Source organism: Perognathus longimembris, chromosome 15 (assembly GCF_023159225.1).
Source record: "Perognathus longimembris pacificus isolate PPM17 chromosome 15, ASM2315922v1, whole genome shotgun sequence".
Lineage (NCBI taxonomy): Eukaryota > Metazoa > Chordata > Mammalia > Rodentia > Heteromyidae > Perognathus > Perognathus longimembris.
Window position 1 is genome coordinate 38345445 of NC_063175.1, and position 16552 is coordinate 38361996.

General features: G+C 41.5%; 1 protein-coding gene across 3 annotated transcripts in view; it reads left to right on the forward strand.

Annotated features, from left to right (window-relative positions):
• Positions 1 to 16552, forward strand: part of Slc14a2 (solute carrier family 14 member 2) — a 403525-nt gene that overhangs the window by 341684 nt on the left and 45289 nt on the right. For all 3 annotated transcript variants that reach the window (XM_048363015.1, XM_048363014.1, XM_048363016.1), the window contains one exon: positions 14349 to 14530. In XM_048363015.1, coding sequence (XP_048218972.1) covers positions 14360 to 14530 — 171 coding nt within the window. In that variant the 5' untranslated portion in view covers positions 14349 to 14359. The remainder of the gene's footprint in view (positions 1 to 14348; positions 14531 to 16552) is intronic.

Here is a 16552-nt window from a genome sequence, read left to right on the forward strand (position 1 = left end):
GCTTCTGACATTGGGGGGTGTTCATTAAAGATACGAGTCTTGTGGATTTTCCTGATGAGGCAGGCTTTAAGCCTGCAATCCTCAGATCTCAGACTTCTGAGTAGCTAGGACTATAAGTATGAGCTATGAACACCCAGCTTGAGTCTCCATTTTTATGTCACTTCAGAGTATATGTGTATGGTCTATGAAAAAATGTTGCTAACTTTACATCATAATGTGGCTGGTGATGAGTTTATAATCAGAAGTAAGAAGGCAAAAATCTCTCACTTTCTTAAGGATTATTTGGGCTCACATCGGTCTTTGAAAGAATATTACTGAGTTTCCATTTTGAACTCTCAGATTTTTGCGCCTTGAGACTCCTCCATTCTTCCCCAGAATGATCATCATAATATAATATAATATAACAATATATAATATAAATGAAAAGGGATTTATCCAGACAGTCTGGCTCCAGAGCCTACCTAAGCAGCCACCATAGCATTTAAGTTTGCAATGCTGATCTTGATACAAGTTAGGTAAGGACCATATGTGATAAATAACAATCTAAAAGGTGGTCTGAGTCAGGACAGTTTACATTAAATGCTAGCAAAGCTCAACCACTGGCTCATGCATATAATCCTAGCTACTCAGGAGGTTAAGATATGAGGATCATGGTTCAAAACCAGCTGGGGCAGGAAAAGTCCATGGAACTCTTATCTCCAATTATCCACCAGAAGTGCCAGAAGTGGAAGTGTGGCTCAAGTGGTAGAGCACCAGCCTCAAACTAAAAAGGTGTAGCACTCAGGCCCTGAGCTCAAGCCCTGGTACTTGTACAAAACAAAATAGAAAAATAATATAAAATAAATAAAAAAATATACATAGATATTCTTCTAACATCTATCTACACTCTAGCAGACTGTGTTTTATACCCCTTAGAGTAAAGTCCTTATATTGCAGGCTGTGGCCTCCTTTGTGACATGAATGAAGAATCATTTACAGAGTCTCAAGGAAAGATGATAGGCTCTAACTTACATTCTACCAGTATTGTTCTGGACACATTAACAGGTGGATTGTGAAGGATGAGCATATAGTAGGAATTCCAGAAGGAGAAATGATTGTGGTCTGGTTTCAGGCTGCAACCCTTACACTTGAGAGAAATGGCAGAGCTTCAGTATAGTAAAGATGTGCTTGTTAAAGAAACTTGCCCATGGTTGCCCAGCTAGAAGGCTAAATTTAGATTTCAGGTCTCCTCACTCCCCACACAATGATTTTTCTTCTGATTTACAGTGTCAAAGAACACCTGGTCCCTCTGTTTCATCTTCCCTTGGGGAAGTAAGTGATCAGGAAACCAGCATAGGACAGCAGCTTGCATCCTCCAGCAGGGTGACAAGGAATGCAATGGGAAAGAAAGCACTCTGCCTTTTCCAGATGAATCTGTCTTTGCAAGATCCATGAGGAGACTCCCACGCTGGAAAAAAAATATATATATATATCTAAGTGACAATAAATAGAATCCCAAGTAGCTCTTTATTCAAGTCCAGGTTCTCACAAAAACTATCATCCAACCAGCAGAAGATGGGAGATGATGATCTCTCAATTTGGAGGGAAAAAAGAAAAGAAAGAGGGAATATGGCCTAGTGGCAAGAGTGCTTGCCTCGTATACATGAAGCCCTGGGTTCAATTCCCCAGCACCACATATATAGAAAACGACCAGAAGTGGTGTTGTGGCTCAAGTGGCAGAGTGCTAGCCTTGAGCAAAAAAGAAGCCAGGGACAGTGCTTAGGCTCTGAGTCCAAGGCCCAGGACTGGCAAAAAAGAAAAAATTTTTTAAAGAAAAGAAAAGAAAGAGGAGCAGATACTCAATACCTCCCACTCAAGTGTCCTCATCTGTCCTGCTTAGCTGTTGAAAATCCTTATTCCTTTATGCTAAAAGTGTCCTCCTTCCCAAACCTCCTTATTTATCCCTTCCCTCCCTTCCATCTCACAGAATGCTCTGGTTTTCATAGGTGATCTACCAGTAGTGTTCAGCATAGGAAACAGAAACCACTTTAAGAAAGATTGTAAATATTTAAGGGCTTACAAAATGTGGAGTGAGGTTGCAGGAGGAAGCTACTAACTCTGAGGCCAACATTAAATTCAAGCCCCCGCCACCGTATTTCAGGAAGCAGGAAATCAAAATCATGACACCACCTGTCAAAACCCACAAAGGTGGCACCTGTGGCCTGGCTGAGTAATGGGAAAACAAGGTACGCCCAAGGCCTTGCTTTCATTAGAAAATGAGTCAAGGAGTCTTTTGCGCCATCTCCTCAATTTCTTCCTAAGTGCACATAAGTGATGAAGTCTTTGTTTTTCTAACTACCTGCAAAGGATGCTGAAAATAATATTTAGCTATCTAGTGTATCATAATGTACCTTACAAAGAGGGAATGCAAAACTATAGATTCTACCACAAGAATTTTCCACTTAATAGTTTGTAATGTTGGCTTTGTGGTTATAAAGTACTGTCATTTAGGCTTGTCATAGAAAGTTTTTATTCTTCCTTCAATTTTGAGGAATGACTTGTTTCCGGCTTTAAACTCCATCAGTTCATGGTCTTACGTTCTTTGGGATTCCTTCGGAGAAATCTGCTGTTGTCCTGATACATTTGCCTTTGGTAGAAATTTGGAAACTCTCTCTTGCCGTTTTCTGCATTCTTTCCTTATTCTCTGTACTTGGCACTTTGATATGATATAATAGAGACAATTTTTTTGGTTGTGTTTTTTGTTTGTTTGTTTGTTTGTTTTTGTTTTGTTTTGTTTTGGCCAGTCTTGGGACTTGGAACTCAGGGCCTCAGCACTGTCCTTGGCTTCTTTTTGTTCAAGGCTAGCATTCTACCTCTTGAGCCTCAGCGCCACTTCTGCCTTTTTCTATATATGTGGTGCTGGGGAATCAAACACAGGGCTTCGTGCATGCTAGACAAGCACTCTACCACTAAGCCACATTCCCAGCCCTTAGTTGTGTTTTTTAGGGTTCTAAATGTCATGGGTATTCATTTATTTCCCTAGGTTGGGGGCATTTTTGTGCTATAATTTAATTAAGTATTCTATGCTTTCAATCTATATCTCAGCTCTATGTTCTTCTCTACAGATTTGTATGTTTAAGCATGCCCTGAGTCTTGAAGGTTCCAGTTATGATTGCTTATATTTTCATTGCTACCTGAATGTAATAATTCCTAATTGTCTTCAAGCCCTGATATTCTTTATATTATCTGGTCCTCTCTATTGATAATGCTTTCTGATTTTCTTTGATTTATTGAGCTTTCCATCTCTAAAAATTACAGTTTTTGACATTGCTGGGTTTGTTTATTTGTTTAACCCTATTCCCTTGTTTAATTTCTTGTCCATATTGTTAGGTTTCGTAACCAAGTCTTGAACTAACTTCTTTACTTCATTCATCTGTTCATTTGAATCCTTTCAGGCCACTAATATTTATTAAACTAGACTTTTGAATTCTTTGTGCAGCATTTCAGTCACTTCAGTGTCTTTGGATCCAATTGTTGAAGAGTTATTAACTTTTGAAGGAACCATGTTCCCTGGCTTTTTTCTTATTTCTTGTGGTGTATGATGAAATTTGCTTATTAGTTGGTATAGATATCGCTCAGAGAGGAGAAAACAAATCCTTGTAACAGCAACAACATCAGAACAAACTAGGTACAGAATTACATGGTGAGACAAAGGATAAACAGAAAACCAACGCAACAGCGATACTCACAAGACAATAGGTTGGAAATGAACTGTACAACTCATCAGAAAGGGAGAGAACGTGGGAGAAAAATGAAGGGTAACAAGTTTGACTAGAAATGTACTCACTTCCTTACGTATGTAACTGTAACCCCTTTGTACATAGCCATGACAATAAAATTAATGTTTTTAAGTTTTAAAAATTACAAAAAGAACTAATTAGAAGCAACTACTATGTAACCAACAACCATAGGAAAGAAAATGGCAAAAATAATGAAGAATAAACTATAAAGTGAAAATTAACAAAGGTAAACATAATAATGATGGAATGTTGAAATAAAGGAGGGGCAGTGAAATAGAAAAAGAAAAATCAGTAAGTAAAAATAAGAAAGAAAAGTAAATAAAAGAAGAAAGGAAAAGAATGCGAAGAAAAGAACAAGAGATTCTTAAAACTCCACTTACAACGTAAAGAAAAAATACATCAAAAGAGGTAAAGGTAAGATGAGAAATAAACATAAGAGGTTTTTAGAATAAAGTAAGAGGAATATTAAAAGAATAGCTAATAAATTGAAGAGGATTCATTCCAGGTGCTTTAGTAGTGGAATCAACTGGTTTGGGGGGAGGAGCAGCAGTCATAACAGCAGTCAATTGTTCCTCTCTGTTTCCACGGTACAGATCAGAGCCGAATGCAGGGTAAGAAGCAAGCTGGCCCAAAGCCTATGGTCAATATCAGGACTGCATTTACTTTTGTTTGTTTGTTTGGTCTTTTGTTGTTGTTGTTGTTGTTGTTGTTGTTGTTGTTGTTTTTCCAGTCTTGGGGCTGAACTCAGGGCCTGAGCACTGTCCCTGGCTTCTTTTTGCTCAAGGCTAGCACTCTGCCACTTGAGCCACAGCACCACTTCCAGCTTTTTCTATGTATGTGGTACTGAGGAATCAAACCCAGGGCTTTATGTATATGAGATGAGCACTTTACCACTAGGCCATATTCCCAGCCCTTGCATTTACTTTTGAAGCATCCATTCTTTGCATACTGGAAGATACTGCTTATCATCATGAACTTTATGGCTGAGCAGGTTCCCTTTCACTCCAAAGGTTCCAGCATATGCACCCCAGGGCAGCAAATGTCCAAGCCAAGGGATGTTCCCAACGTGCATCAGAGAGTCAGGGAGGCAAATAGAACAATGAGTTCTGCATTGGAGAGGAAAAACAAGGAACCTGGGCACTCTGCCTACCCGTCTCAGCGGTTCCACACTGTCCAGTAGTAAACTACCCTGTGCTTGTGGCTTGGCTTCTCTTCCCTCGGGGAGTTAGGGTTGGAACTGTATACTGTTTCCTGCTTGTCTCTGAATTAACTTATTTCTTGGGGTTTTCAGCTATTTTTTCACCTCTTTCTTGATTCCTGATGCTCTTCCTCTCGCTCCTCAGAATTTAAGGTCTTCTGTGTTACCCTGACTCTTCTCATTCATAGAGTTACACAGAGAAAGGGATGGGGAAAGGAAATGGAAGGAGAAAGAAATGAGAAAAAGAAAGTTAAGGGAAAGGAAGGGAAAATGAAAAGGGGAAGGGAAATGGTAAGGCGTTGGCAAGGAAAGGAGTAGATTTCCTAAATATTTTACTTCCACTAATTCCCTCATCAAATCTTTGGTGGCTGAAGTCTTTAGAGCTGCTGAACAATCCCAGAAAAGATAGAAGGCAGAAGTTGATCCTTGTTGACACTTGCTGCCTTCCAGGCTGTATACTGGGCCCTCTGTGCATTGACTTATGAGGTAGTTCTATCACCCTCACTTCACAGTGGAAGAGAAACCTTTGTCCAGCATGGCATCCCAGTAGGTGGCAGAGCCAGGGTTTGGCCATAATTCTTTTGGCCTCTGCTCACTGTGACTATCTTAGTCATCAAGTGCTCATTCTCCTTTTAGAAACATCTTTACAGAATTCACAAGCTCATTTTCTTCTCCAATACTTTCCAGACAAATTCCATCTTTTCAAATTCTTGGCTATTAAATATAGCCAACCTATCTGTCCCCTTACCTCTTCAGTTAAGCTTCAGAAGAGATCTGATGACAAGCATCCTGGGAAATGACTGCAGCCACTTCCAGATTGCACACATTGCCCATGTTTATGAAAATGGAGATCCGGGTAGACACAAAGAAGGAGAAAAGGCAGAGTTAAGGTGGAATTGTTCTATGCTAGCTCTCCTCTGCTTTTCCCTCTTAAGTAGCTGGTTAAAATAGGTCTATTTTGAAGCCCAGCAGGTTTGTCAGGAGCGATGTGACAGATTGACCTCATTTCAAGGTGGATCACTGTTCCTTCCTTAACAGGCTTCATGGAGTAAGGGATGGGAGGGACTAAAGGGGGTAGCCTCACCATGAAACCTTCCTTGGCACAAAGACCATTGCCCCTAAACAATAGGGCCATGGAGTTGGAGTATCTATCTACCTGTTTCATTAACCCATGATCTGAGGACACAAAACCCAAGGCAGCCACTACAGACTCAAAATTTCTGCCCTGAAATTTTTATTTTAAAAATAAAAGCAGATGATGTCATCTGCAAATTTCAGCGCTGGATATGGGTCTGTTTAGAAGGTTTAAATCTTCATGGTTAAGTTTGGGGATATCAATTTTTGCTAGGAAATCAGCCATTTCTTCCAGGTTCTCAAATTTGTTGGCATAAAGGTTTGCAAAATAGTCTGTACATCACTTTGACAATAAATAATTATTTAAGTAAATAAATAAAAGCGGTGGGACGGGGGAATGCAGCGTAGTGGTAGAATACATGCCTAAAATATAAAAGGTTGCATTGATTTTTTTAAACCATATTTGCTTAAATACACAACAATCATCTGTATGAAGATGGAGATCTAATTATGGAGATGGAGATAGAAATCAAATTCCCTTCACTCCTCATTAACATTCCACAAAATCCCTGTGGACCCTGTACCAGGGCCACCCTGGTTCAATAGTCTCATGCTCAAAGGCAAACTCTTCCAGCTCAAAAAGCAAGACTCTCACATGTGGAGCACCTCTGAGGATGTTGGGTATGATGTTGGGGATGTTGGGTACATGATAAAGTAGTATTTAGAGATAATGCATCCATCACTAATGGCAAGGTGGAGAAGAACTGGGAAACAGAAGTCAGGAACCTCAGCTTCTAGCTGAGTCTCCTCAGGGCCTGAGGAGAAAGTGGCTTTATCAGACAGAGGTACTTGGAAAACTTGATGGCTTAGGAATTGCCATGGATGAGATGTAATGAGTCATCTTATTTTTAAGTGTTAGATGAAAAGGATGTAGCTACCACCCCCTAGTTGCCTTTCCAGTCACAAGCTAGTATCTCAGGAGATGAATCAAAATGCTGGTCTCTTCCCCACAACCACAGAAGACTCTTAGATCCTTTCAACTAAGGGCAAGAATTCCCTGGCCAGGCCTGATTTGAATCTCAGCTGCCATACCTGAACGCAGACCCTTACAGAAGAACCCAGAAAAATATGAGCCCAAGTGGGGTGTCTCTAGCCTCAGACGTCTTCAGATGACCCAGAAGAGAGTATGCTGACTCTGACCCTGCTCCACCCACTCTGACCTTCTGGCCAGTGAGTCAGCCTGTTCTCAGCCCAGATCAGACTCGGTAGACTACAGCTGCCAAGAAAAGCTTAGAGCCACCCCTCATAAATGACAGTGAGTCAACTCTTATGCAATGAATCCTGAGAAAGACCTTCACCTTAACCTAGCCAGTGGGCTATTCACCCATCCTATCTGTCTAGTGACCCTAGTGACCCAACCTGTTTCAACAAGCTCCCTTCAGAAGGATCCTCATGAAGAGAAGGCAGAGAATGGGCCTTGTCTGATAAACCAGACCAAAGGAAACCCTAGAGAACATAACATGATCAGAAAAAGGAAGACTTAGGATCTGCCTCTCAAGTACACTAGGTGGGGAAAGAGCTCATGTGTCCTGTGCAGATATGATGGACAGAACTAAAACTAGCAAGGGATAAAAGCCCGGTGGGGAATTGGTGTCAGCTATAGAGATACAAGAGTTTCCAGTAATCATGGCTATTACCAGCAAGGACAGCCAGCCTCGGAGACTAGGGGACCTCAGCCATGGACCTCAATCATCAGAGGTGTTAGAGAAGAGAAGGTCAACAACATCCACTTGGATCTTAAAGATATAAAATTTTGTGAAAACTCTCCTAGTATCAATTGCAAGGTCTTTGGGCAAAACTAATCGATTCAACAAATATTTGGGGGAAGCAACCTCCAAACGCAGAAAATGAACTAAATTACATCATTTTAAACATCATTTGCACCGCCCCCCCCCCAGCAAGTCACCTGCATGCTTCCATCAGCTTTTTTTTTTTGGCAGTCCTGGGGCTTGGGGGCCTGAGCACTGTCCCTAGCTTCTTTTTGCTCAAGGCTAGCACTCTGCCACTTGAGTCACAGCGCCACTTCTGTCCATTTTCTGTATATGTGGTGCTGGGGAATTGAACCCAGGGCTTCATGTATATGAGGCAAGCGCTCTTGCCACTAGGCCATATCCCCAGCTCACCTGCATGCTTAAACCCAAAAGATTACAGAAGAGAGAGCAAGCTTTGACTCAACAACTTGAGAAATGAAACAAAAAAGCATAAGCACAGGTACTTTACCACCCAAGGAAGCAGTTAAATGATCAGTGGGGCCCCCATCTCCCTCCTTTGGCCATAAGCATGTTTTTGCATTTCCACTAGGAATGAATAGTCTTGTAGAGAGAAGAGAAAAAAGGGGCCACATTTTATAACCATTAGAAGAACAACTGGGGCCCAGGCCTTCATCTCTGATTGCTGACACCCCTCCCCATGGGAGGGCAGGGTCCACACTGAGATTTCCTAGAACAAACTAGAGATTTCCTCAGGAATTTCTTTCTTTTCTTTTCTTTTCTTTTTTTTTTTTTTTTTTTTTTTTTTGCCAGTCCTGGGGCTTGGACTCAGGGCCTGAGCACTGTCCCTGGCTTCTTTTTGCTCAAGGCTAGCACTCTGCCACTTGAGCTACAGCGCCACTTCTGGCCATTTTCTGTATATGTGGTGCTGGGGAATCGAACCCAGGGCCTCATGTATATGAGGCAGGCACTCTTGCCACTAGGCCATATCCCCAGCCCCTTCCTCAGGAATTTCTTTGGTTTGAAATGTGTTTCTCTTCCTTCCCTGCTGATCGAAGTCCTGATTCAAACACTGGGCCTTATGTTTCCAACACTGGGAAGGCAAATTACTGGTTTACTATCTGCCATCACTTTTCCTTAGTACTTAGGGGTCTGATCATTGTCTCTCTCCACCATCAAAATAGCTCTTTGCAGAAGATGCCTGGGACTTTATGCTTTGTTCCTTTCAAGGGAGCCTACAGGCACATAGTAGGTATCCAACAAGAGTTCAAAGAGCATGGGAGAGCTAGTATACTCAGAGAGCCTGGTTTTCAGGAGAGCTGCAAAGCTGCTCCAAAGAGCTTTCTGTCTATAATTCTGAGAGAGAAGAGGTGTGGGCAGCCAAGGAGTGAGGGAGAGCGCCAGGCAGATCATTATGTGTTCTTGGAAGCAGGTTTAATGGACTGGCTCCTAGTGGAGTTGGGAACAGACTCTGAGGCTCTCAGACAGGACGTGGCTGGGGCAGGAATTCCATGTCCAGTTCTAACAAGTGGCGACGCCTTATGGAAACATTTGAAAGAGGTTCTGTTTTAGACTTAGCCAGCTTGTGCTTCATCTGGATGCTCTAGCCATCTCTCCTTGCACTTTGGAAGCACAAGAGGAGGGGAAATGAAAATCACGGACCTCCTACTATGTACCAGCAACTAAGTCAACAATGTGATTGCCCTAAGAATCCTAGGTTGCCCTTGAAGAGAGTGACAAAGAAGTCCAGGCAGTTCCAGCAGCCGGGGCCTCTTTCCAAACATAGCGACCTTCTCTCTTTATAAGGCCATTTTTGCTTCACATCTCACCCCTGCCCTCAAGCCAAAATTCCCCCATTTTTAACAGGATAAACATTCCCATGACAAAGGAACACTATGTTCCCTAGAGGAACACATCATTCCTGTTGAGGCTATGTGGGTCTGGGAAACAGTGTTGCGCTGAGGGCCTGAACCCAGGCCTTAAGGGCCAGCCACTGAGGTCTGAAGACCACAGCTGTGCCCCAACAAGACCATGCAAGTAAGAAGGGAGCCCAGGGTAAGATATTTGTTCTAATCTGACTGTACCACACGGCCAGTCCTTTGGGTCTCTCCTTCCTATAGACACCATAATGCCAAGATGAGCGTCCTTTGGGAAGTACAGGGAGCTACATCCATGTGACAAACAGTTCCAATTCACTTTTTCACAAGAGTGGAGAAGCAAATGCCCTTTTAGAGAGTAGATAGTACTTCCCTCATATGAACATTCATTCACTCTTGTCTTATTTCAGTGAACATTCATCTAGGAAATCATTATGTGTCAGGCTTTCTTCTGATGGCACAGATACAGAAACTAAGAAGGAAACAGTCCCTGCATGTGTGTGTTGGTACTGGAACTTGAACTCAGGATCTCATGCTTTCAGTGGGTTTTTTTGCTCAAGGCTGGTGCTCTACCACTTGAGCCATGAGTCCACTTCCAGCTTTTTGGTGATTAATTAGAAATAAGAGTCTCACAGACTTTTCTGCCTGAATAGCTAGGATTACAGGCATGAGCCACTGGTGCCTGATCAAGGGTATCTACTCTTAAAGGTCACCTAACATATATACATGTTTTTCATCAAAAGAAATATAAACACATTTGGGGTCTTTTGCTTAAGCAATAGTTCCTGAATATACTCATTACCAACTTGAACCTGTGCATTTGAGCAGCATGCATTCAAAACAGATCACTTTGTGTCTTTGGGCTTACTAATTATTTTGTGCATTGTTACCAAAATCTAATATATTTAGGATCAGGATGCAGCTTACAATTGACACTGGCAGGGCTTTCTTCAGTTTTTGTGAAATATCATCATGTATCTTAGAGACAGTAGCAACTTGGAGTCAATGAAATATGTTTCAAAAAGAACTATCGTTATCATTTTTCAGCTGGACTTTTAATGGACTTTCAGGCCACTGAATTTAACACAAATTCTTCCCAGAACATTTCTAGTTCACCCAGATCACATGTCTAGACATCTGCCAACCTCCCTTACTTTTCAAGTGGAAATTTTTACTAAGGAGCGAGGGCTGCTATACAAGATCTTGGCCACCAGAGGGGGAGAGCACATTGGAAAGGACAAGGACCGGTTTCCAGACTCTGTGATTATCTCTCCTGAACCTTTTTTTTTTTTTTTTTTTTTTTTTTTTTTTTTGCCAGTCCTGGGGCTTGGAACTCAGAGCCTGAGCACTGTCCTGGCTTCTTTTTGCTCAAGGCTCGCACTCTACCTCTTGAGCCACAGTGCCACTCTGACTTTTTCTGTTTATGTGGTGCTGAGGAATTGAACCCAGGGCTTCATGCATGCTAGGCAAGCACTCTTACCGCTAAGTCACATTCCCAGCCCTCTCCTGAACCTTTCTAGCACACTCTTCCAGGGCAGTGTTAAAAGAGGAAGAGTCCCCTGTGTCAGAGCTGTGGCAGTATTGTAGTGTGCTGGATTTAAATGATGTTCTAGATCCACATAAAAAAATTATCTGTGGCTTGGTAAACTACTTCTGGACGAGAAGACAGGTGCTAATCCAGACAAGGGTCTCTGTACCCTGCAGACGCAGAGCTGGCGGGTGGTCCACATCCATCTGAAGCCATTAGGGATTCACATAGTAACTTGCAAGTGTTCCCTCTCTGGAAGCCACCCGGAGCTTAACTTACAATCCTTTCCTTCTCCCCATCTATCCTTCCCTCCATTCCTCTTTTCCTTTCTTCTTTCCTTCCATCTTCATTTCTCTTTCCCTCCCTCCTTTCCTTCCCCTCTCCTTTTCTTCTCCCATACTTCCCTCCTTCCTTCCTTTCACCTAGTACATTTTCATAGAACACTTATTATGTGCTATGTACTGTGCTTGGAGCTATGATTATAGTAGTAACACAACAGATGAAGTCACTGTTCTCATGAATCTTGACTTCGGAAGTGGGAGAGGTTCACACAAATAAGCACATAAGAATTTCTATAGAGAAAAATACTGGGTCCCATGAGAGGAGTATTGGGGAAAAGATGGATCTGAGAAGGCTTCTCCAACAAGTGGGAAGTAAGGTAAAGACCACCAGGTAAAAGGAAGGATGGAGAACAAAAGATGATAGCATCTAGCTGTTGTCTGAAAACATGGTGTGATTTAGAGACATAATTACTGGTCTTGGAGAGTGGCAGAGAAGTCAACACTATGTCTGACTCCTGAGTTTTCAGAGCAAGACCTTTAGAGGGAAAACTTGCACTTGGCAGGGGTACTCATGCAAAAGTTCAGGATTTAGGATGGCAATATTAAAAGTTTTCAGCACCTTTAGGCTACTTCTTGGACATCTATATAGAAATGTAAAGTAGACAATCAAATCTCTTAATCTGGTGTTCAAAACTGGGCTAGGAACATTAGATTTGGAACTCATAAGCATATCCATGGACAGGAAGCCATCATAACAGCTGAGTCATTTGTGCTGGAACATCAGTGAAAATGGTCCAAAGAGAGCATCTCAGGATGACCATATGTGCAAGAGGTGAGCCAGACTGTGGCTGGTGAAGAAGCATCCGGAGAGAAGACCAGGGGTTAAAGCTAACCAGTGTGTCAAAGAGGATGGTCAAGTCTTGGAGTATCATTGAGCAGTCTAGTTGAGATAAGGACTGAAGACTAGATCTGCCAAACAGTTGTAACAGAAACTGGAAAGAAGTAGGCTAAGGTCAAGTATTAAATTGGAGATGACAATCATCAACATAAAGGTAAAGCCATCTATTCCATTTATGAAGCTGTTCCTTAGTAATGCTAGGCTGCTTGGTGAAAACATGAAAAGGTTGGGCTTGTCCTGGCTGATGTTTTTCTACAAGGCATGAAGGAAAGAGAAGAGAACAGGGGAATTGAAATGATAAGCCTTGAACTCTGTACTGGTCAAGGAGAGAAAGGAAGATAGGTCGCTGGCAGAAAAAAATGAGTCAAGTCTCCAGAAAGTCAAAGAACTTCAGGTTATTGGAGGTAGTGGCCAGAGGATAGATCTGACTTAGGAGATTTCACAGTGTTTATATGGAGCCCACGCTTTTGCTATGGAAACTAATGCCTGGAAAGATGAGGTAGAAATTGTCCATGGAGATGAGGACTCAGAAGAGGACAAGGACTTATCTGTCTAGACAGGAAAGTTGCTTAGAATTACTGGAGTCTAGGAGGGCTGGAATTATGGCATAGTGGTAAAGTGCTTGCCTCGTATACATGAAACCCTAGGTTCAGTTCTTCAGCACCACATATATAGAAAAGGCTGGAAGTGGCGCTGTGACTAAAGTGGTAGAGTGCAAGCCTTGAGCAAAAAGAAGCCAGAGACTGTACTCAGTTCAAGCCCCAGGACTGGCAAAAAAAAAAAGAATTACTAGAATCTAGAAGAAGGGACTTTAGGAGTACCTAAAGTCATCACTGTATAAGAGAGGGACCAGAAATTCAGTAATAGCAGTGAGCCACTGGGAGGAGGAATAATTAGATGGTCTGAGCCTCAGAGAAGTTTTACACACCCTGGTGAGGGATGGTGTAGAAGCAACAGGGAAAGCAAGGATTCCTCTTTTGGGGAGGAGGAGAGGAACTAGCCTTGGAAAATGGTACTAATACAAGAACTGACAGGGGTCTCCATCCCATTTGGAAGAGACCTCTGCAGTGTCTACAATGGCCAGTGTAAGGAATGCTAGCACTCACTTGAAGGATCTTCAGCCTCTGTTCAAAATAAAAAGACTCTTGCAACTCAAGGCAGATAATTCAGACCAATGGGAGGAAATTCTAAGTTGTAAGTAAGAGAAGAAGGCAAAGAAGAATGGCTTGGATAACTGAATGAAAAGAAGAATGTAGGCGCTACCAGGAGGTAACAAGATGAAACAGGAAATAGATAAGCATTGACACTCCAAAAGCAAGTCATGGCCCAAATCCTGGGCCTACTGGGGGAAAGAGAAAAAGAGCCCCACATGAAGGGGAATGGTCTCCCACCCAGCCCAATGCATGTGAGTCCCAGTAGAACATGCCATAAGTTTGCACTTCTCCTAGGAAAGGATAGGTGGAGAGGGGCTAAACAAGGCTCAGAGGACAGAGGGGGAGAGAATGGGGATTGGAATTCAAACAGAAACAACAGTATCTCCAGAGCAACTTAGAAAATATTTTTAGGCTCTCAACAAGTACTAGATATGTATATATGTATCAACTGGAAAATACTGTATTGTTAAAATAATGGACAAAATGAAAAGTGAAGAAAAATACTTCAGTGATCAGAAAGTAAAGAGACTTCTAACTAGGTAGCTGAAGAAATCTTGACAGCAGAATTGAGCTTTCTTCTAGATGGGGACATTTGGAAAAGTAAAGCCACTGTGGGTAGAGGAATGGCGTCCCACCACTCTGGCCTTAGGAGTTGGAGATGACACATTTGTGTCATTATTCATTCCCTCATGTCCCACTCCATGCCTCCTCGGGTGTCTGTATAGCCTAAGCTAAGGCCCTTGGTGTCCCCATTCTCATTCACCTGCTCTTTTTCTTTCCCTTTCACCAGTCACGTGACAGATGAGTGACCACACCTTCAAGATGTCCGACAGCCACAGCAGCCCTCTCCTGCCAGAGCCTAATTCCAGCAGATATAAATTCTATGAATCAGAGCCAAGTAGCCCTACCTGGCCTTCAAGCTCCCAGGATACACACCCAGCCCTGCCTTTGCTGGAAATGCCTGAAGAAAAGGTGAGCAATGTCCCCTCCAGGTTGTTTCATGGGTAAGAGAATTGAGGGGACAGGAAGTGAACGGTGCTGCTCTCTCAGATTCCCAATAGACTCAAGTGTTGACCAGGGAAATGCTAATGGGAGACTGTAGTCATATCCATGATGGGGCCTACCTGGCCTTTGATAAGATCTGAACTTAAGGACAATTAGAGAATATACACACATACACCAGGCTATCAATCAGTGTCCAAAATCATTGCCCTTAGACTTGCTCCCCTGAATGACCTTGTAGCCTCCAGAAAAATGGCCTTTGTTAGAATGCAAGCGATTGGCTACTTGAACACAGAACAGAGGTCGACTAGTTAGCTGCTGAGAAAATGGAAAGAGATACAAAACTGCTAAGAGATTTTTTTTATGGTATATAATTTGCATACTGTGCCAGTCAGACTTTTCATTACTGTAACAAATACCTGAGAGAAACTGTTTAAAGGAGGAAAAGTATATTTTGGTTCATGGTTCCAACCTATGGTCAACCAGCTCCATTTCTGTCATTTAAAGTATCATGGCAGAAGGGCAAGGCAGAGGGGAACGTTGCTCATACTACAGCAGCCAGGAAGCATTCTTTCTGCTTCCCAAATATCCTCCAAGAATTTTCCCTACCTTTTAATTTCCATCACTTCCCAATAACGCCAATAAATTATGAGTGCTTCCACAGATTCATCCAGGAGAAGTTAGTGTTCTCATGATACAAGCACTGTCCAAAAGGCCTATCAGCTGGCAACCATGCCTTTAACAATTAGTCCTGTGGACACATAAAAGATTGAAATCATAACAAATAACATGCTCTCTTGAATTGCTCACTTAAGTGATCTTAAATATAAAGCTGTGCAAACATCACTACACTCTAATTCAAAAATATTTTTAAAAGCCCATTTCCATAAACAGTCATCTCCCATTCCAAGCCCTCCCTTACCTGACAACCATCAATGTTTCTAAGGATTTACCTAACAGTGGATATGTCATATAAATGGAATCATATAATTTGTGACCTTCTGTGACAAGTTTCTGTCATTTCGCCATGTTGTAGCATGATGTAGTACTTCGTTTCCTTTTATGACAAAATAGTATTTCACTATGTAAATATAAGTTTATCTGCTCATCAGTTGATGGGCTTTTATAAGTAATGTTGCTATGAACATCCATGTACAGATTTTTATGTGAACCTATGTTCTTCATCTCAAGTATAAACCTTAAGAGTAGAACTCCTAGATCATATGACTTTGTTTAACATTTTAGTTAACTACTCAACTTTTCCCAAAGCAATTGCATCATTTTACATTCTCACTAATAATATATGAGGCTCTAATTTCCATATCTTCACCAAAACTTACTCGTCATCCTTCTTTCTATATAGCCTTAGTAAAAAGTGATATAGCATCTCATGGTGATTTAACATTTTTCTAGTGACAATGAGATTGAACATCTTTTCAAATGCTTTGTAACCACTTGTATTTTCTTTGGGAAAATATCTTTTCAAATTATTTGACTTTTTATTGTTAAACTACAGTAGTTTGTATACTAGACCCCTTACCAGACATATGATTTGGAAATAATTTCTCCAACATCATAGGGTCTCTGTTTTCTTTCTTGATCATGTTCTTTGAACCCTTTGAAAACTCTGATTAAACCTTATAGATCTTTTTTCATTGTTTATACTTGTTATCTCATCTTAAGAAACAGTTTTATTCTGAAAGGACATTAAGATTTGTGTGCATGGCTTTATCCTATTCAGGTCTTTTACTCAATATGAGCTAATTTTTATGTATAGTACTAGGTAAAAGCCCAACTTGAATCTATTAAATATAGGTATCACAGTTGACTCAGTACTATCTGCTGAAAAGACTATTCCTTCTCTATTGGCACTTTTTATCAAAAATCAATAGAACATAGATGCATAAGGTCATTCTTGGACTTAATTCTATTCATTGAGTCATATATTTTTCTTTATGCCAGTACCATGTTTATGTAGTTTTCTAGTAAGTT